This window comes from Odocoileus virginianus, chromosome 27 (assembly GCF_023699985.2).
Source record: "Odocoileus virginianus isolate 20LAN1187 ecotype Illinois chromosome 27, Ovbor_1.2, whole genome shotgun sequence".
In the NCBI taxonomy this organism is placed as follows: domain Eukaryota; kingdom Metazoa; phylum Chordata; class Mammalia; order Artiodactyla; family Cervidae; genus Odocoileus; species Odocoileus virginianus.
The window spans coordinates 15991189-16014303 of NC_069700.1; the positions used below are offsets into that span (position 1 = coordinate 15991189).

Genomic DNA, 23115 nt, shown 5'->3' on the forward strand with positions numbered 1-23115 from the left:
AGTACAATGACCTACAAAAAAAAAGAGTGGTTCTATTCATAGACGTGACACTGTAAGGACACGAAGAGGGAATGTTTGGCCTGGCCACCCACTGACAGCTGACTAGCCTAGGCCCATTGAACTCCACAAGGGCCCAGACACTCATAGAAGATAAAAATACTTTAGAATTTATGTTTAGATAGCTATTTAGTCATCTTAAAAAAAAACCTTCCCCATTAAGTTTTCTCACTTTGCAAGTAAATGTTATCTTCTTTCACTTACATCAGAAATTCCTGAAGGCTACATTTTAATGTTTTAACACCATTCCTATCAATTAAACAGATCCACCAAGGGGATGTCACACAAAGCCTTGGTGATGATGCACAAGGAAGTTTAGAAGCCAGAGCATCCTCATCTGAACTCTTCCTGCAGTGTGAGATGCTTGCAGCACCAAATAGGAATACAACTCACTAAGAGGAGGTTGACTTGAAGCTGAAAAGGCATACAGTTCCTTTCATTTCAGGGAAGGCAGTGGAGGCCGAGTAGTCCTCCACTCAGGTGGAACCCATTTCCGTTTGTGAGATACTTCAGTTCAGTTCAGTTCAGTTCAGTTGCTCAGTCATGTCCAACTTTTCATGACCCCATGGACTGCAGCACGCCAGGCCTACCTGTCCAACACCAACTCCTGGAGTTTACTCAAACTCATGTCCATTGAGTTGGTGATGTCATCCAACCATCTCATCCTCTGTTGTGCCCTTCTCCTCCTGCCTTCAATCTTTCCCAGCATCAGGGTCTTTTCAAATGAGTCAGCTCTTCACATCAGGTGGCCAAAGTATTGGAGCTTCAGCTTCAACATCAGTCCTTCCAATGAACACTCAGGACTGATTTCCTTGAGGATGAACTGGTTGGATCTCCTTGCTGTCCAAGGGACTCTCAAGAGCCTTCTCCAACACCACAGTTCAAAAGCATCAATTCTTCAGGGCTCAACTTTCTCTATAGTCCAACTCTTACATCCATAAATGACTACTGGAAAAACTATAGTCTTGACGAGACGGACTTTTGTTGGCAAAGTAATGTCTCTGCTTTTAAATATGCTGTCTAGGTTGGTCATGACTTTTCTCCCAAGGAGCAAGTGTCTTTTAGTTTCATGGCTTTCAGTCACCATCTGCAGTGATTTTGGAACCCAAAAAAATTAAGTCTGACACTGTTTCCACTGTTTCCCCATCTATTTGACATGAAGTGATGGGACCAGATGCCATGATCTTAGTTTTCTAAATGTTGAGTTTTAAGTCAACTTTTTCACTCTCCTCTTTCACTTTCATCAAGAAGCTCTTTAGTTCTTCTTCACTTTCTGCCATAAGTGTGGTGTCATCTGCATATCTAAGGTTATTTATATTTCTCCCGGAAATCTTGATTCCAGCTGGTGCTTTAACCAGTCCAGGCTTTCTCATGATGTACTCTGCATGTAAGTTAAATAAGCAGGGTGACAATATATAGCCTTGACTTACGCCTTTCCTGATTTGGAACCAGTCTATTGTTCTGTGTCCAGTTCTAACTGTTGCTTCTCAACCTGCATACAGATTTCTCAGGAGGCAGGTCAGGTGGTCTGGTATTCCTATCTCTTCAAGAATTTTCCACAGTTTGTTGTGATCCACACAGTCAAAAGAATTTGGTTTAGTCAATAAAACAGATGTTTTTCTGGAACTCTCTTGCTTTTTGGATAATCCAACAGATGTTGGCAATTTGATCTCTGGTTCCTCTGCCTTTTCTAAATCCAGCTTGAACATCTGGAAGTTCACGGTTCACGTACTGTTGAAGCCTGGCTTGGAAAATTTTGAGCATTACTTTGCTAGCATGTGAGATGAGTGTAATCGTGCGGTAGTTTGAGCTTTCTTTGGCATTGCCTTTCTTTGGGATTGGAATGAAATAGAAGCCCCTTGTCTCCCAGCTTCTGTTCCTTGAAGTGTCCAGACACAACACCAAACATGTAGGGAGGACCCCCACCTACAGCCCCAGTAGGCTGTGCTGTGTCCTTGAAGTGTCCAGACACAACACCAAACATGTAGGGAGGACCCCCACCTACAGCCCCAGTAGGCTGTGCTGTGTCTGTGTGGGGAAGTGGCTTTTCCCACTACAGTATGGGATTTTGTTTCTTCCATGGCAAAAAAAGAAGTCAAGACCAGCCTCCCTTCTGGTTCTCAACATTGTATAATTCTTATTTTAACACTGTAGTTCATGTGAGCATTCTCAGTCACTCAGTCATGTCTGACTCTTTGTGACCGCATGGACTATACCTGTCGAGTTCCTTTGTCCTTAGAATTCTCCAAGCAAGAATACCGGAGTGGGTTGCCATTTCCTCCTCCAGGGGATCTTCCCAACCCAGGGATTGAACCTGTGTCTCTTGAGTCTCCTGCACTGGCAGGCAGATTCTTTGCCACTGAGACTTATTCTAAGTCCTGAATATTCACCGGAAGGACTGATGCTGAAACTGAAACTCCAATACTTTGGCCACCCCTTTCGAAGAACTGACTCATTGAAAAAGACCCTGATGCTGGGAAAGATTGAAGGCAGGAGGAGAAGGGGATGACAGAGGATGAGATGGTTGGATGGCATCACTGACTTGATGGGCATGAGCTGGAGCAAGCTCCAGAAGTTGGTGATGGACAGGGAGGCCTGGCGTGCTGCAGTCCATGGGGATGCAAAGAGTCGGACACGACTGAGCGGCTGAACTGACTGACCAAAAAGTTCATTTAGGCTTTTCTGTAACCTCTTAAAGAATGAATAAACACATTTCACTGAAATATTTTAATAAATCCATTTCATTGAAATAGATTTAGGGGTCTGGTCAGAAGCAATAGCCTTCTTCATCTTTCTGTGTGTTTTATGGCATGTGAACAAGTAACAGAAACAAGCTCTCCATTGACCTTATCATTCATAAGAGAATCTGTAAGTGACCTCTCATTCTCTAAAAGGGACAAGACTATGTCAGTGGGCATAGCTGGACTTCAAACCTCCTACTTCTGGTGATAGCTTCTAGGCTGCAGATTCTTTAAAATGCCATTGTGGGGAGGGGGGATCAGGATGGGGAACACATGTAAATCCATGGCTGATTCATGTCAATGTACGGCAAAAACCACTACAATATTGTAAAGTAATTAGCCTTCAACTAATAAAAATAAATGGAAAAAAAATAAAAAATAAAATGCCATTGTGTTCTATATGTGTGGATCATGCATCACAAACTCAAATGCCCCCAGGGGCTGGGCAAATAACATGAATGTGTAGTTCAGGACAGGTGCGAGGTAATAGGGAGTGCTGAGACCTGCGGGAAACAGAAGAGTGCCCAGGGCTTCCCTGGTGGCTCAGGGGTAAAGAATCTGCCTGCCAAGGTCGGCGATATGGGTTCAATTCTTGGGCCGGGAAGATCTTACATGCCACAGAGTAACGAAGCCCGTGTACCACAAACATTGAGCCTGTGCTCTAGAGCCTGGGGACCACAACGACCGAGCCCACGAATCACCACTACTGGAGCCCACATGCCCCAGAGCCCGTGATCCACAAGCGAAATCACCACAATGAGAAGCCCGTGTATCACAGCTGGAGAGTAGGTCCCGACTTGCCACAACTGGAGAAAAACCTGCGCAGAAACAAAGATCTAGCACAGCCAAAAATAGATAAATAATAATTTTTAAAAGAGAGAGCACGCATTCAAGGCCCACTAAGGAGATTCTATATTGTAAGCCTTGTGCCAGCCAAAAAGATTCTCTCATAGGAGCTGGGTCACAGGCTGCCAGTCTGTCATCCTTGGTGCAGAGTGTATGAAGACAGTTTATTTTCATAGTGATGAATTTGTGTGAAAGTGATTTCCGGTTAAACACAGCAGATTGAACAAATGTGTGGGTTTTTTTTTTTTTAGCTGTCTTCTGATTCCCCTCTAAAATTTAGGTAAGGGAAATTTTTAAAGGGATGAACCTCTAGGGACACAGGGGTCTGAAAAGGAAAACGGCTCCCAAACCTGGGAAACTGTCAAGCTAGTTGATATGGGGCCAATAACAGCAGAACTGAGGAAGCTAAAATTTGAGTTTGTAGGAAGGCAGGGAGAGCCAAGAAGCAAGCTTTGCATGTTGAAAAAAAACTATAGAAGGGATTGGAGGCACCATCCATCTCTGAAAGAAGGGGCATAAAGTGAACTAGAAATATGTGGATTGACTTAGAACCTTTAAAAGGAGGAGGTAGGCTTCCAAGATACCCTTTCTGCCCTTGGAGAAATAAAGGAGGCTTATTCTTTAAAGATGTTGAACCATAGGTAAATCCATGGCTGATTCATGTCAATGTATGACAAAACCCACTACAATATTGTAAAGTAATTAGCCTCCAACTAATAAAAAAATAATAATAAAATTTAAAAAATAAAAATAAAAAAAGGTCAAAAAAATTAAAAAATAAAATAAAATTAAAATATGTTGAATCATAAAGAGGCTGGACTCAAGCATAGTGAGAAAAAAGCCACCAAACTGAAACCCAGAAGAATAAACTCTGCTTAAACAGTCTTTTACTTAAGGTATCCATGCCTCCTTCCCACAGCCAGATTCCAAATTGCTCACAGCCAAGCTTACACCATCATGGCAAGAGATTGAAAGATTTTACTTAACAGAAACAGACCAACCCAAAGGAATAACACAGATATTGAAAACTAGAGGTATGTCAATGAAATATAGCAAAATCAACCACTAGAGTGAAACTTCATTAGCTTGATGAGCTCTGCCAATGCACACAGAATTCCCTAAACTAAACTAAACAGAGTTTAGTTGCTTCACTCTAAACTCTAACCATACACCTTAAATTTATACAATGATCCATGTCAAATATACTGCAATTTTTAAAAAGTCTAACCAGACAGCCAAGGAGAAACTCTAACATGGAAACAGAGATCATGAAGGTAGAAAGAAATAAAAGCGAAAAAAAGAAACAAACATAGTTCAGGAAAAGAAAGTTTAAAATAATAGATTAATCCTTGGAGAAAGAAGGGAAGATATCACATATATAAAACAAGAATAGGATGCTATAAAAAGGAACAGCTACAGAATATGAAAGAGTTCTTAAAAATTAAAAATACAACGGCTTGAAAAAATCAATAGATGGAAAATAAATTCTGAAGCTTGTTGATTTTTTTTAAGTTGAGAAAATAGCAAAAAAAATCCATAAAGATATAGGAGGTCCTATACCCAAATACTTGGAGCTCCAGAAGAAAGGTAGAGAAACGGAGAGAAGAACATTACCTAAGAAATATTTTTTTCCAGAACTGAAAAATAAACATTTTCAGAATAAAACAGCCCAGTAAGTACCCAGTCCAATAAATAAAAAGACCTGCACCAAAGCATGTAAATGAAAATTGTCAGAACACCAAGAAAAAAGAAAAGAGTTTAAAAGGACAGAGACAGAAAAAGGATTATTTATAGAGGCCCAGGAAACAGAATGCCATCAGACTTCCCAACCATTCTAGATGGAAAGGAGTGTTGAGCAACACTCTCAGGATTCTGAGAGAAGCTATGTCTAACCCAGAATTTTATATCTAGTCCTGCTTACAATCAAGTTTGAGTAAAGAAAAAAAAAGACATTTTCAGAAATGCAGAATCTCAAGAAATGACAGTGCCTCCCATGAAGCTTTTCCCAGGCAGCTGTTAGAGGTGAGCTCCACAAAACCAGCAAAGGTATGACCAAGAAAGAGGAAGATGCAGAACCTAATAGGGAACCCACCGACTGGAGAAGCAAAAGAACTTCCCAAAATAATGGGGCTGAAAAATACCAGAAGAATTCTGAAAACTAGATCCAAAAACCAACTAACCAGCCTGATGACTGAGGCAGATGACTGAAGGGCTTGAGGAAAAGACGAACTTGAGATTAATTTATTATTGTTACTATGTACATTTGAGTACATCAAGAAGAGATCAATAGTCCTGGTAGTTTGCAGATGGCTTGGAAATAGCTACACAGATGACAAAACTAATCAAATGACACCTTAGAAAACTAAGCAAAAAAAAATTTTTTAACATAGGCAATTACTAAAATAGGGAGGAAGAAAAAATATTACACGAGAAAGAAAAAGTGACTATCCTATATGGCTCAGCTAAAATAATACTTCCAGAGTAAAAATAATGTGCAGACAGAACACTGATTTGGGAAAAATATTACTATAAAACTAGAATGTAAAGAAAGAAGGAGAAAGGTGTGTGTGTGAATATAGCCTGATTTGGTGGGGGGAGGGGTAGGCAGGGGTTGGTATCTAAATAATTATCTTCCATCACCGTTACAGGTAAAATTAATAAATAATGTCTAAATTTGAAAAGTAAAATAAGGTATTTAAGATGTCACCAATTAAAAGGATCTCCATTATGTTATATGTCTTAGAATTTTTAAAATGCCAATTAAACTGTGACATGTCATCACTTGTAAGGCTCAAAGATCTCAGAGGTATTAAAATAGAGTGAAGAGAACATGTGGTTTAGGAACATAGCCATGTATTCCATGAGAAATAGCTAATAGCTCAAATCAGATCTGCAGAGCAGGAATTCAGGTGGGAAAGGCTGGGACAAGTGGTTGCTATTTTTGTCATAATTTTTGTTAGATTGGTTGATTTTTTAGAAGAGTATATGTGCAACTTTGTTATTCTGGATTTATTAAGTTTTAAATCAATCAATAACAAAATAGTATATATCAAAACTCCAATTTAAAAAAACAAAAAAGCTTTCACTGCTCCTGTGTTCATGATGCTGGCTTAAATGTAATTTAAAGAAACTATTTACCATTAAAAGAAAAATCTTGCAATTCTCATTTTATTACTGGTTTTAGTGGTTTTAGTTGCTAAGTCATGTCTGACTCTTGCAACCCCATGGACTGTAGCCTGCCAGGCTCCTCTGTCCATGGGATTCTCTAGGCACAAATACTGGAGTGGGTTGCCATTATGTTACTCAAAATCTACTACAAATGGATGGAAAATGCTATAAAACAATCCAAGACCACTCTGAAGTTACTATCTACATTTTCTGCTCTCTCTTCTCAAATGGCACAAAATCCAAAATACAATTGCTTCTTGCCTATTTTATAGGTATTTATTTGCCTGTGTCTTTGAGATGGTGGCTTCTCCTGCCTGATCTTTACCTACTAGAGACAGTTTACTTATCTATAATGGAACAGTTTCATTTCTTGCCTCCTTAGCTTGGAAAAGCATCAGTTTATAAATGGAGCATATTGACACATACGTCATCAGTGCTAGGGTACACAATCACAGATATTGGATAATCAGGCGCTTGCTTCACTGCTTATGGGAAGCCAGATTGATTTGCAATGTGCAGGCAAAAAAAAATTATTTTTTAAAAGAGTATTTTATTCTTATGAGGCCTAAACTCTTCCCTGAGAAAAGAAATCAGTTTTGGCCTCCCGAAATCCATGAAAGAATGTGATATTCCTCAGTTTCCCAGAGGTTTGGCAGTATTAGATCCAGGATTGTTAATTTGTTTCTAAAAAAAAAAGTAGGCATCTAGACCTTGGGACAGAGCTCAAACATGATTTTAGCTGAAATTAGTACACAACGCCCCATTACACACATTTAACCACACAAACACAAAGCCAGATGGGATGTAGAGGCTGAGCGAGATCTAAAATTTTACCATACTTAACAAGCTGACACATTAGCCTGCCATCTTTTCACAGATGCTGGCAGAAGACAAGAGTCTACTGGCTCAGAGACAAAGGACTTTACCGCTCACAGCAACAGCAATAGCCAGAGGATTAGCATTTGTACCTACTGCCCAAGGCTCCGTTCCCACAGGGCATTGTGAAGGGGGTGATACACACGGTAGCTTGCATTACAGCAGAAGAACCCCAAGCTTAAGGAACTCAAATCATTTTTTCCAAATATTTTTGTGATAAAACAAACATAACATAAAATTTTACCATTTTAACTTTTCAGCATACAATTCAATGGCACCACGTCTTTTATAATGCATAGTAAACCTGCATGACCTTTGCACCATAGGGAGATACTATCTTTACTATACTGACCCATAAACAAACCTAGCCTTTGCTCCACACCAGAATTTTTTAATCTCAGCACTGTTGACACTTTGGACTGGATACCTCTTTGTCGTGAGAAGAGTCAAGTTGTGAGGTATTACAAGATACTGAGCAGATTCCTTGCACCCTACCCATTAGATGTTAGTAGTGCTTGCTCATTTATAATGATCAAAAATGTGCCCAGAAACAGCCAACTGTCCCCTTGGAAGCAAATCACCTTCAATTGAGAATGACTGTTTCAGAGGAAGTCACTTCTCTGTGTTTGGAGGCTGTTCACTAGGCAAATATCCTTGATAAAGCAGTCCCGAACAAAGGCAATCTGTGCCTTTACTCACAAAACATGCAAAAACACCAGTGATCTGTGGTGAACTGCCTCTCAGCAGAAGCCTTGTTCCTTACTTCTGAAACGAGATCTGTTTTTCAGATATGTATAAAGTACTTGGTCAATCTGCACTTGATATTTACACACACACACACACACACACACACCCTTCTTCATGGTCCTTTGACTTAAGTTACAACAAGAACCACTGAGATGATGAGAAACAAGTCCAAAGAAATGAAGCCGGTATGGCCCCAAAGGAAATATGCTGGTGTGCTGTGCTTAGCCGTGTACAAATATTTAGGACCTTGTAGACTGTAGCCCGCCAGGCTCCTCTGTCCATGGGGACTGTCCAGGCAAGAATACTGGAGTGGGTTGCCATGCCCTCCTCCAAGGGAACTTCGCAACCCAGGATCAAACCCAGGTCTCCCTCACTGCAGGGAGATTCCTTACCATCTGAGCCGCCAGGGAAGCCCCAGAATACTGGAGTGGGCAGCCTATCCCTGCTCCAGGGGATCTTCCCGACCCAGGAATCGAACCAGGGTCTCCTGAGTTGCAGCTGGATTCTTTACTAGCTGAGTTACCAGGGAGGCCCCAAAAGGAAAGAGCTGAGCCCAGGAGTATATGATGGATATTTCCTTTCTTACGCAAGAATTTTTTCCCTTCCTTGGGTTAATAATTGACCTTTTGCAGGGAGGAGGGCAGGGAGGAGGGCATTTAATACTCGCCCCAGATCACTTCTGTGCTTTGAAGTTAGATCTGAATACAAATCCCAATTCTTCTACTTAACAGTACAACTGATGAGCAAGTAACTCTACCTGTAGGAGCTTACTTTTCATATATAAAGTGGGGGTGATAAGACCTACCTTACAGGGTTGTCATCACAATTCTATGAGCTAAAAGTGCCCAGTACAGTGCCTGGCACTCAGTAAGTACTGAATAAATTGTAGTTATTGCTTTACGAACATCACCATTAGGGCCAGTTCCTCAGTATCCCTGGTGGTTCAGATGGTAAAGAATCTGCCTGCAATGCAGGAGAACAGAATTCGGTCCCTATGCAGGGAAGATCCCCTGGAGAAGCAAATAGCAACTCACTCCAGTATTCTTGCCTGAAAAATCCTATGGACAGAGGAGCCTGGCAGGCTACAGTACATGGGGTTGCAAAGAGTCAGACACAATGGAATGACTTAATACTTCCACTTTTTTCTTTTCTGTTCTTACTTATAATCAGCTTTACACTAATGTCTCCACATTCTTGCTTGGTTTTTTACATTATTTATGACATAACTGCTTAGAGCAAAGATCCATGGAGCAAAGATTACCAGGCCACAGAGAGAATGACTCTAAGACCTGACTTCATAAGCATCTCGGGCCAACCCCTTGAGCAAGACAATCCTAGCTCCATTACCAATAGGTTCAAAGAAATACCTAAATAGGTCAAAACCTACTCTGACCTTTTTGTTGCCTGGTCTTCTTTTCTTCAAAATGACATCAATTTGTTGTAATTACCCAGCATTTAGCAATCTGTTTAATCAGTCTCTCTTGCATACTTGTATTTTAATAGGCTAGCATTCTTGCGTCAAATAAGAAATCAAGCTCTGCAGACTCTTTCCAAGGCTGTTCAAGTATTACGAGATCAATTTCCCCTACATCCCCTCCTCTTTCCGGTGATCATCCAACTCACAAGTAAAGAAATACCTATCACAGATTACAAAACTTAAGTGATTAACAGAGAGATCTCCCTTCCATAATAAAGCTATGACCTTCCCTTGATATTTGGCATTTCTGACTCTGGAATATAAATTAGTCTTTGTTCCCACTCCTCTTAGGTGTTGTACATGCGTGATGATTCCTCTTCTTTGTCTTAAAATATAATATTTAATTATAGCTTCACCGAAGACTTAAAATCCCAGTTTCCCTCAGGGAAAAAAATACCTACAACTGGAGTTTATGAAAAATTGTTAGTTGGAGCTAATCCTGGGTAATAAATTGGATTTTGGAAATCTGTGTGATTTTTAACACGCTAAGCTTCTCATCAGGAAGGCGACGCTCACAGAAAATGCCTGTGGAATAATCAGGCAGTGACTTCACTGCTGCACTGTTAAGACAAATACAACTGAGAATATCATATATGGAATTTGCTGGATTGTGAAATTTGCTCTTTGAAAAGGAAACATCACATAATAGTCAGAGAACAAGTGGCAATTTCTGGTGATTTTTGTATTCCCTTGAGCCTGGGATTATGAATTCCCCCTCCTCACTTAAATTCCAATCCTGCACTTAGAATTGTAAGGAACCTGACTGAATTGCATTAAAAAGCCTAAATGACTTTTATTTCTTGTGTCATTTAGCCAGAATGAATACTACTCAGTCTCTTCTCTAAGAACATTTGTACACACACACACACACACACACACACACACACACACACACACTTCTATAGCACAGCGTTCCACTGGCCGAAAAGGAAAATCAATACACACTTAGCAAATATTTGAGCTGCATTTATGTAAGCAATTCCTTCACGAAAAACAAATTCTAACCATAGCCATTTCAAGGACCCTAAAGGAGAGAAGATAACAGCACTTTCAAACTGCTGTTCTAAATGGAGGACTTTTTTTTTCTAGATAAAACCCCCAAGCCAATACTCTCTTGTATCAAACCTTCTTCCTCTGTATCTCATACCTGACTCCAACCCACCTCATTCTTCAGTGCTGTTTATTAAAGATATACCACTTTCTGTAATACTATCCTAATGACTCCTTTTTGTAGGAATACTAGGAAAAACTGAAGGTGTTTTATTTTTAAGGTCATTCTAGCTAGCTGAGAAGGTTTAACATATCTGCATGAGAACAGGCATCCCACAAAACTTGAAAGAAAATGGGAGTCGTTGGTTCACACGTCTTTTTAAAGGCATGGTGGCTACCTGGTCCACTGGAATCTCAACTTGAGTGTCTTCATCTTCTTGGACTTCAGCTGCCCCCCGCGTTTCTGATCTCTCCTCTCCAGCTTTGAAAACGCCTTCATCTATAATTTGAGACAAATACACAGTGAAAATCAAAATCCAATTGTGACATCATGTGGCTGAATGTTGAAATTACAGTCACATTCCTAATGATTCTTTTTTATAGGTATTCTGGTTCCCCTTGTATTGGCAAGATTTTTGTAGCCCTTAATTCTTCTCGATTTTCACTGGGAAAATGTTCAGTAACCAGAACAAGGCTGACCCAGAGGAGCAGGGCTGTATCCCAGCCTCCCCCTCACCTTCTGGTACTGACTAAAACAACACAATCCTGCACAGATATTTAGAAGGGCAAGATTTCCCACCTATTACCTCTTTTCTCTCCTCCTAGCCATGAAGCAATGATGATACTTCGTGCTTGAAAATACTACTTTTAGCAATTTGCCTTCCCCAAAAGAATGCTATACACTGAAAATAATAGAACAATTCTCTCCATTCTGAGTAACATCAAAAATATTTTTACTGCAACAGAATCAGAGCTAACTCCATATCTCACACAAATCAATCTTTCATTTTGCAGGTTTCCACAGGATTTTCACAACATATGTCTTAAAATCCTTAACTATGAAACATAACCCAAATCTTTAAGATGTCAGGTTAAGCTCCTTCAATTTGTTCTCCTATGGAAAGCAGTAAGGACTGTTCTCCATATTTGAAGTCATTTCAACATCTTCCCTCTGTCTTCCCTTCTCCAGGCCAAGTAATCAAAGAATCACAGGACCATTCGTCATTTTGTCTATCTGTTTGCCTCAGGACAGGTCTAATGCTTCAGTCATTCTCACGGATGTTTTCTCTGCCTGGTCATTTAAAATCTCCAGGGATGGAGATCCCACCTCCTTCTCTGATAATCTGTCACAGCATGTGATTACCCTTACCGTCTAGAAAATGTTTTCATCTTTTGTCTTAAAACCCCTTCTACTTCTCAAATGGAAACTTCTCTCTCAGAGCACAAATATTTAACACATTCCACATGATAATATTTCATATTGCCCAAGTTGTGAAGTCACTCTTCATAAAGCATAAAATACAACTTTACATTCGCTGAGGCTCAATTGTATGTGAGACACAATAGGAGCCAATGTGGCCATATAAGATATAAATGAGATTTAGATTTCTTTCAAGTTGCTTACAGACTAATGAGCAGATAGAAATACATACACATCATCAGTAAAGTGCCCTGATGTAAAAGGAATAAGGTCTATAATAGAGCCCTGTGGAAGCTTAGGAGGTACAAGCAAGTGAGAAAGGGAGAAAGGAGGGAGACAGGGAACATAACCAAACTCAAGTCCTTTTCATCTCTCCTAGAGAAGCCATCTTCCTTTTTAACTACTTCTCTACTATCCTTTTTAAAAACCAGGAATTACAGAGCTGCCCTCAAAGCTGATTCGACATGTTAGATTAATTCACATAGATTAATTTATTTTTTATTGAAGTATAGTTAATTTACAATGGTGTGTTAGTTTCAAGTATACAACAAAGTGATTCAGTTACACACACACACACACATATTCTTTTCCATATTTTTCCATTGTAGGTTATTATAACATATTGAGTATAGTTCCCTGTACTATACATTAGGTCCTTGTTGTTTATCTATTTTATATATCAGTTCACTTTAGTCACTCAGTCGTGTCTGACTCTTTGCAAGCCCATGGACTGCAGCACACCAGGTTTCCCAGTCCATCACTAACTCCCAGAGCTTGCTCAAACTCATGCCCATCAAATCAGTGATGCCATCCAACCATCTCATCCTCTGTCGTCCCCTTCTCCTCCTGCCTTCAATCTTTCCCAGCGTTAGGGTCTTTTCTAAAGAATCAGTTCTTCTCGTCAGTTGGCCAAAGTAAAGGAGCTTAAGTTTCAGCATCAGTCCTTCCAATAAATATTCCGGACAATTTCCTTTAGGATGAACTGGTTTGATCTCCTTGCAGTGATCAGTACTATTTTATATATAATAGTGTATATATGCTAATCTCAAATTCCTAATTTATCTCCCCCTACCCAGTTGCTATCCTCTTTGGTAAGCATAAGTTTGCTGTTTGTGTGTGTGTGTGTGTGTGTGTGTGTCTGTTTGTCTGTTTCTGTTTTGTAAATAAATTCATTTGGATCATATTTTAGATTACACATGTAAGTGATATCATGTGATATTTGTCTTTCTGTCTGACTTAATTGGTCTAATGATTATGTCCTGACTTCACTGAATCTTATGACTGAAAATATAGATCCAAAATGTAATTGCAGCTCAGTGTATCAGAAGAAAGAATACAGAAAAACAAAACAGAAAATGTGGTGATGTTCTCATGTACTGATGTTTAGCTTGGAGTAAATGCAGAAAGTTTTGGTCACAAGTTCAACAAAGCAATTCTCGAGCTAAGAAAAGTATGGGGAAGGACACTTCAAGGGGCAAGGAAAATAGCTTATAATTATTCTGTCCGAAAAGAAGAGAAGTGAAAGGGAGTAATCCAAGTCTATAAAATCGGAGTCTACAAGGAGAGGGTAAGTGGATATTTGTCTCTCCATCAAATTCTGAAACACGAAACTCGATGAAATAATAAACATTACATTGATGGTAGAAGACATTAATTAAATGATAGAAAAATAAATTCCCCTTTACTCACACGTGGAGTTCATAATTCTGAGAATGTGTGGAGGCAGAATAAACGAATTTCAAACAGGGCTGCACATTTTATCAAGCGTTATCTCCAAAATGGTTTAAAAAGGGAAAATTCAGGGTGTTTGACATTCCTTTCTGCTTTCTGAATTACTTTAAAAGACAACAATCATAGTAATCCACACAAGGTCCTTTAAAGACAGATGCTGGTCCCGGTAGACTATGACCTATGTCCATGACTTTTGGGGATGACATATTTGCATCCGAGCGTCGCACCTGCTTTCAAAGAGGCCACAAAGAGAAACCTACAGATACTAAAGAAATATACTGTTGGTGCTCATGTTCAATGAAATGTTTAACTGTATCCGAGCAGAGCTCTGGACGGCTTGCAGATGTGTTTTAGGATAAACATTTCACAGGAAAAGAAGAATGAGATCAATAATAATAAATAACACGGAAAGGGTGCTGGAATGGAGAAATGGCAACCACGAGGACAGAAACAGCAAGAAGCCAAGTCAGCAAAGCTCCGCATTGTGCGCAGTGACAGAAACACAGAACACAAAGGCCAAAGCATTTGGGTGCGGTGTGGCGTAGGATTTGTTCCTCACCGAATGGAGATGTGCAAGCCACCTCCTTCAGTAGCATGGCGCAAGAAAGGAACACTGGAAATAAATAGTGATGGAAAAAAGAGCAGCGAGAAAGTTACTTTATGATAAGATAAAGGACTTGAATTTTTATTAAAATGTTGTATGAAATTTAAAACAGAGGAATATGATTTTCTAGTGGAAATTTTTTAAACAGCATTTTCTGGTCATAGATTATTTAATATGCATGCATGCATTTTAGAAAACTTGGGAGATGAAGAAAATAAACATCCCATGACCCAGAGATTCCCTCTCCTTCCTCTCACATGCTCACACACACACACAAACACACACACACTCATAAAAATGAGATCCTAATGTATATATAATTTCAAAATATTTTTTTACTTTAAAATCATGTCATGAGTATTTCTCATGTCAGTAAATGTTATTGGAACACATAATAAATTGATGGGTCCATACTGTAATTAATGGATGATGAACCTGGATTCTTGCATATTCCCATACTTAGAAAAGCAATAAAACCATTAACTAAGTAAGCCATCTGTTCCTTGAAAATAGCACTGACCTTCTACTAAGATGAGTGCTGGATTGAACATACCCCTTTGTCAAAATCACATATGTACTGGCCTCCCTCTTTACCACTTCAGAACAATTCTCAGAGCTCTCAGAGACTACCTCCCAGGTTAAAATTCTCAGATTGGCTCAAATAAAATTTTCCGTTTCTTTCTTTGATTGACTACTGACTAATTTTTGCATGGAAACTACTATGTTTTTTTTATAAGAACATACCTATGATAAAGTTTAATTTCTATCAATAAATTAGGCACAAGAGAATATCTGAATTTCCAGCCCTATTCTTTTTTTTAATATTTTATTTTTATTTATTGATTTGGCTACACCAGATCTTAGTTGTGGCGTGCAAGATCTCTAGTTGTGGCATGTGGGATCTGATTCTCAAACCAGGGATTGAACCCAGCCCCCTGCATTGGGAACACGGTTGTCTTAGCCATTGGACCACCAGGCAAGGCCCCAGCATCACTACTTTTGCACTTTGGGGCCACTATTTAAGTAAGATAAGGGTTCCTTCTAACACAAGCACTGCAATACCTCTACCGTCCATCTGGTAAGAGGACTTACCAGAGTAACCGAGAGTAACCAAGAGGGTTGCTGAAGTGTTTAAAGGGTGGGATAAGCAGGACAAAGGGCTGATTCACCTCCTGGGCAGGAAGAGGTGGGAGGGCATGAGATTTCATCATGCTTCTCAGAAGAGCATGCAATTTAAAACTTATGACTTGTTTGTTTCTGGAGTCTTTCATTTCATATTTTCCAACCATGGTTGACTGTGGGTGACTGAAACTGCAGAAAGCAAAACCACAGATAAAGGGAAACTACTGTACTTCATTCAGGGCCAAACTGGATGTTCAAAAACATGACGAACCTTCATGATGAGTGTTCAAAGGTGTGTGAATGTTCAATGTGAAAGTTCAAGAGCAGCCCTGAAAACTAGAAAATTAAAAATAACACCAAAGAATTGCCAACAAGGCCAAAATGCAATGGTAAAGAATTAGAATGGTACAGTATATTCCCCTTCTGTCAGTGCCACAGTAAAAAGGAACTAAAAAGGGGCGGATGGGGGGGATAAGTTGGGAGACTGGGACTGACATATACAGACATATATATATATATATATACACATATATATATATATAAAATAGATAATTAATAAGAACCTACTTATAGCACAGGGAACTCTACTCAATACTCTTAACGATCTATATGGAAAAAGAACCTAAAAAAAAGTGAACATGTGTTTAACTGATTTACTTTGCTATATACCTGAGACTAACATATAACACTGTAAATCAAATATGCTCCAATAAAAATGAATTTGAAAAAAAGAAAATCACAAAAAAGGCTACTAAACACACACCCCATGGAAGAAGGCAAACATAAAACATTAAAAACTTGAAACACCTGCTTGCAAGGATAGATAACACAAGAAGTTTCAAGTTTTTGCAAAAATATTAAGTTTTTCATCAAGAGTGGTCCTATGCAAGCGCTTCAAAACCTAAACTACTTTCCCTTTATTAGGACTGCTCATTTAAACTTGCACAGTAAAGTTAGATCATAAAGGCAATCATTATGTGCAATGATTGTATAGGTATTGCTACCAATAGCTCAGATGCTCTAACCACAACTGATTAAGAGTAGGTGCTACCTAGGGTCGGCTTTCCAGCTCGCTCGGTGGTAAAGAATCTGCCTGCCAATGCAGAAGATGCAGGTTCTATCCCTGGGTTGAGAAGATCCCCTGGAGAAGGAAATAGCAAGCCACTCCAGTATTCTTGCCTGGAGAATTCCACGGACAGAGGAGCCTGGCAGGCTTCACTCCATGGGGTCGCAGAGACATGCCTGAGAGACTGAGCATGCATGCTACCGAGAGTAAGGGGTTCAGCCTTTAATGGGACAGATGAATACTTTTATTGTCCCTCAGGATTTACATAAAAACAAGAATTTAGTCTTACTCCATCCCAACATCAACAAGTGCCCCTTTTTGTCATATACCACCCGCCTGTGAAATTTTGGTGCACCAATAATCATCTTACCCACATTCAAGATTTCTTCTAACCCTTATAACAAGCTTTAACATAATTTTCAACTGCTCATGTGCCAAAGATTCTCTAATCTATATCAGCCTCTTCATGGATCCCCAAGTTCATATATCCAATTACCTAACTTGACAAGTCACCTTGGATGTCTAACGGGCATCTCAACCTTAACGTGGTCATAAGAGAACTCTGGGTCCCGAGTCTAAACTGTTCATCCTCTATATTCCTCATCCCATAACATAGCACTCAATCCCAAACCTGGGAATTCTTATTTCCATCTTGCTTTTACTCCCTATATCCATTCCATTCTAGCCTTGTCAACTCAATCTCCTTTTGAATACACCCCAAATATGTGCATATTATTTCCAGCTCCACCATCAACTTGGTTCAATCACCACTATCGGTTGGAGGGGTTATTACAACAGCTGACAAAGTAGGGTCCCTAAGCTTCTGCTCTTGCTTTCCTCTAGATTATTCTCCACACAATAGTCAAGTAATATTAACAGATGATAAAAATGACTAAGAAACTCTCCAACACTTTCCAACATACACAGAATCCAGGTTCCTTACTATGGTTTATAGAGATGTAATCTGGTCCTGAACTCCCTTTATGTGGTATGACCACATTTCATACCAGTTTCTCTTTGCCCATTAAATTCCAGACACATTTTGTTTCTCCAACAGCAAGCTCGTTGCTCCCACAAGCCTTTGTTGTTTTTATACCTTCTATCTGGAATACTCTTTCCTCCCTTTTTCCATGATTAGCTGTTCCTTCTCATTCAGATCTCAGGAAACCTGCCTTGTACCAATTCAAGTCATTCACCACAATGCCGTTTAAACTCTCTCACTAGCATTTATTACTAGCTGGTATTTTTCTTGTTTATTTGGCGTTTTAGTGTTTCTCAGTCTCCACCAAAGTGTAGGCTCCAAGAGAGCAGGTACCACACCCTACTGTTTGCTGTTCTGTACCTAGTGTTGAAGAGAGCTTGGCACACGGGAGTTCAAAAGGTGTTTTTTGAAAGAATGAAGAGCAAGCACTCAAAAATATTTGCTGCATGGAGACAGAATATAAAAACAATACAATGTAAAAGCCACTAGCCCGGTTCACTAATTGTGTTGTTACGGGGTTTCTGCCCCAATCTGACCACACTTGGCACCATAGCATTTAAATGAGGAGGAGAGGGATAGAGGGAAGTGAAGAGAAAGAAGACTGGCATAAAAGTGACACAGGGATCAATACAAATGAGGCCATGTGTGGTAGGTAAAAGAATATGCTACCAAAGATCTCTCCACCCTAATCTTCAGAAACTGAGTAAGTCACTTCGTGTAGCAGAGGTGAATAAAGGTTGCAGATAGAACAACCGTTGCTAATTAGCTGACCTTGAGATGGGGAGATTATCCTAGATTATTCTTGTGGACCCAATGTCACCACAAAGGTCCTTGGAAATGAAGGACAGTGGCGGGGAGATCAGTGTCAGGTGAAGGGCCATGGGGCCATTGTTGGCCTGGAAGATGGAAGGAGGCCATAAACCAGGGAATTGCAGCCAACCCTTCAAAACTAGCAAAGGGCAAGAAGAGAAAGTTTCCTCTTAGAGACTCTAGAAGGACTAAGCCCTTGCCAATGCCGTGATTACAGCCCAGTGAGGACCATTTTGGAAATTCTGAGCTCCAGAATGGTAAGATGATAAGCTTGTATGTTGTTTCAAGCCACCATGTTTGCGGTAATGTGTCACAGCTCTAACAGGCAACTAATACACTGACTGCTCAAAAATAATCATCTAGAAAGAATAGCTGGGGCAAGAGCTTTCACAAATCAGCTTTCTGACTCCTGCAGACACCTGCTGAGGGAGGGCAGACACCCTTCCTGCTATGAAGACACTGGTTAAAAAACCTCCTGCAAGTGTGCAGCCTTCTGTTTTCCTTCTCTGTTATTACCTCCATTTCTCACTCCCCTACAATGTACAAAAAAAACACCCACCCCAAGATACCCACTCATCTGCCAGAAAGAAGAAAAGGAATTCGATTTTTTTAAAGTCTTCCCCTACCCTAAAATCTTCGTTATAAAAGCCATTTGCTAACAAACTAAAGAGCGAGGATAAATTTGATACACAATACTGCTTTCATTCAATTACTACACTGAGGATCAAATTCAATGCTTGGATGCACACTACACCGAAATTCAGCTCTAATCTTTTTCCTTTGAATTGTGAATAGACATTTTAGTGTATATTACACAGCAAAGCAATAACAAACACTCTAGTAAAAATAAAAACGCTCCTCAATTATTTTTCACTTATCCCTTATGAATTTTATTGCCTAAAAAATGAAAGCAGAGCTACTGAGGTAGAGCAGTCATGTCATCACCATGTAGCTTGTAATAAATACGAATCTGTTTCCCCTACAGAAATGGGATACAAATGCTTATGCATTTTTAGCCTTTCTGCAACTACAATGACAGAAATTGCTGCATTTCCTCATTTAAGGGCATCAGTATTTAGTTTAGTAACACTACAGTATTTTAATATGTTAAAACTGTTAATGTTAAGTAAGAAAAGTGACCAAAGAATCAATGAATGATACGTTCATGTAATTGGTGATAATTAGTATTTAAGCCCAATAATCTTGTTTATGTCTCATCTCCTGGCTCAGTGGTAAAGAATCCACCTACAATGTGGGTTCAGTCCCTGGGTTGAGAAGACCCCCTGGAGTAGGAAATAGCAACCCACTCCAGAATTCTTGCCTGGGAAGTCGCATGGACAGAGGAGCCTAGCAAGCTACAGTCCATGGTGTCGCAAAAGAGTCAGATACAACTTGGCAACTAAACAGCAACAAAAATCTTGTTTAAAGGATGCTTTCTCACCAGATTTATCAAAAAAAATTTTTAAATCATATTAAAAACTATAGTTGAATGTGTTCAATATTTGAAACTGACTGGAACTTATCAGGGCAGAAAAAAAGAAAAATAACAGAATAATGGCTAGTTTTAAATAGTTTCTGGAAATACTAGATATCTATTAAGTGGAAGCTCTATATGTAAATAAGAAAGTTTAGTGTGACCATAAACATTTTACCACGCTTTACTACTGAGACTTTCTCATAAAAATATTAAATTAACTATACGATATTAATTTTAAAAAGCAGCTCACTAAACCCAGTAAATTACTGAGAAAAAATGTGAGCAGCAAGGAGTTTATGCCTTTCAGTATATTAGATAATATTCTAAGAAGGGAAAAGTACACAGATCTGTTTATAAGGAAAATAATGCTGTCTTTATCTGTGTTGTCAATCCCTAGATGCAGAATTTGAAGTAAAATTGGTAAGAATGTGACATCCAAATCATGTTCATTAGCTAGTAAGGTTAATGTGAACTATACTCCAATGTGAAATATATTTAATTCCCAATAAAACCGTTCCCAAATACAAATTGTGGTCATCACAGCATCTTAATGAAATTCAAAGAAAGCACTTTTGGAAAGTGAACCCCACATGAAGTTTAGCAAGTAGTGAGTTTGAGAAAAAGAGGATTCCCACGTGATAACACTTCCTGATGAAGAGGGTGCTGGCCAGTCTTTCTGTGATCCTCTAACAACTTGTACAATATCTCCCTTATAGTGCTCCCCTGAATTAAAGTTTATTATCATCAGGCAGAATGAAAAACTAATTAGGTAACAGCTAATGTTCCGAGTACATCTAATTTAGTACAGCCATATAACCCAAATGTTTTTTAATCACTAATCTTCCCCATATGTTTCATTATGACCCATAAACTCAAATGGAAACTCTACAGGAACAAGAATATCACAAGTGAGTGATATTTTTCTATGGCAATTTAGAATATTATATGAAAATAACTTTATCCATCCACTTAAATAGGCTGAGTTTTCTTAACTGCAGCTTGAATGGTATCTGGCTTCTTTCTGTTTCCTGACTCCTACTCTAGATATTATCATCTGTTATGCAATTGATGTTTAAATTTGACTATTAACTCTTTGCATAGACTTAATCATAACCATTGTGATTATTTTACCTTGACTTTAAATGGGGACAACTTTTCTAAGTGTAGGCAGAAAATAAAAGTAGTTTTATTACCATTGGTTTCCCGAGATCAAAGGTAATTTTGTTCTTATCCCTTCATTTCTATTCTATTCTTTTTAGATGTTTTAGATTTTCATCAAAATCAGCAATATTCAAAGAACAAAGAATAAAACACACACATATATATATATTATAATCCATGACAAAATTATTTTATAATCTATACCAATTTTGATATACTTTATAAAGTTCATAACAGATATACATGGATCTGAGAAAAATAAAATACTTCTAAGTTGGCTTACCTAAGCCAACAAGTATATATAGCTTTCATTTTTTCATTTCTAATTTTGTAATCATATAAAAATTACACTGCAAATTAGTTTTAGCTTATCAGAATAATTGAATTGTTCCTCATTGGGTCCCAGTGACTTGAAGTTACTTAATAAGTGACTTAAAATTCATGATTCCTGTTCTTTATTCTAGCTGATACAACTGCCTCCAAATGACCTTGTGTATTTTAGTCTGTAAAAGAGCTACCCATACCAAGTTACTTCCCTACCATAGAAAATGTATCATGGTTGTTGTTCAGTTGCTAAGCCGTGTCCGACTCTTTGTGACTCCATGGATTGCAGCACGCCAGGCTCCCCTGTCCTTCACTATCTCCTGGCATGAATTTGCTTAAATTCATGTCCATTAAGTCAGTGATACTATGTAACCATTTCATCCTCTGCTGCCCCCTTATCCTTTTGCCTTCTGTATTTCCCAGCATCAAGGTCTTTTCCAATAAGTCAGCTCTTCACATCAAGTGGCCAAAGTATAGCAGCTTCAGCATCAGTCCTTCCAATGAATTTTAAAGGTTGATTTCCTTTAGGATTGATGGGTTTGATCTCCTTGCAGTCCAAGGAACTGTCAAGAGTCTTCTCCAACATCACCATTCAAAAGCATCAATTTTTCAGCATTCAGCCTTCTTTACCTTACAATTCTCACATCCGTTCATGACTACTGGAAAAACCATAGCTTTGACTATCATGGTAATAAATGGCATACTTGCATATAACAGAAAGAGGCTTATTGTCTAGTAGGAAACTTAAATGGAAAAATCAGTAGGATAGAATGATAACATAACTAGCGCTACACAGACTGCTAAATATGCTTAGAGGGGACTCCCCTGGTGGTCCAGTGGTTAAGACTCCAAGCTTCCAAGGCAAGGGGCATGGGTTTGCTCCCTGGTCAGGGAATTAAGATCCCACAAGCTGCGAGGAGTAGCCAAAAGGAGGAAAGCTATGGGCAAAGTGAAAGTCAACTGCAAAGGAGTAATCAGTATTTAAGAGTGTCCTCCAGCTTTGGCACAGCAATGATCTGGTCAACTAGGTGAAAGTATTTTTCAGTTCAGGTCAGTTTAGTTCAGTTGCTCAGTCATGTCCGACTCTTTGCAACCCCATGGACTGCAGCATACCAGGCCTGACTGTCCATCACCAACTCCCAGAGTTTACCCAAACTCAAGTCCATTCAGTCAGTGATGCCATCCAACCATCTCATCCTCTGTGGTCGCCTTCTCCTCCTGCCTTCAATCTTTCACAGCATCAGGGCCTTTTCAAATGAGTCAGTTCGTCACATCAGGTAGCCAAAGTATTGGAGTTTTAGCTTCAACATCAGTCCTTCCAATGAACACTCAGGACTGATTTCCTTTAGGGTTGACTGGTTGGATCTCCTTGCAGCCCAAGGGACTCTCAAAAGTCTTCTCCAATACCACAGTTCTAAAGCATCAATTCTTCAGCGCTCAGCTTTCTTTATAGTCCAACTCTTATATCCATACATGACTACTGGAAGAACCATAGCCTTGACTAGATGGATATTTG

At 39.2% G+C, this 23115-nt stretch overlaps 1 protein-coding gene across 1 annotated transcript in view; it reads right to left on the bottom strand.

Annotated features, from left to right (window-relative positions):
- Positions 1 to 23115, bottom strand: part of DCDC2 (doublecortin domain containing 2) — a 144553-nt gene that overhangs the window by 18898 nt on the left and 102540 nt on the right. Inside the window, exon 8 of the mRNA XM_070456209.1 lies at positions 11301 to 11401. Coding sequence (XP_070312310.1) covers positions 11301 to 11401 — 101 coding nt within the window. The remainder of the gene's footprint in view (positions 1 to 11300; positions 11402 to 23115) is intronic.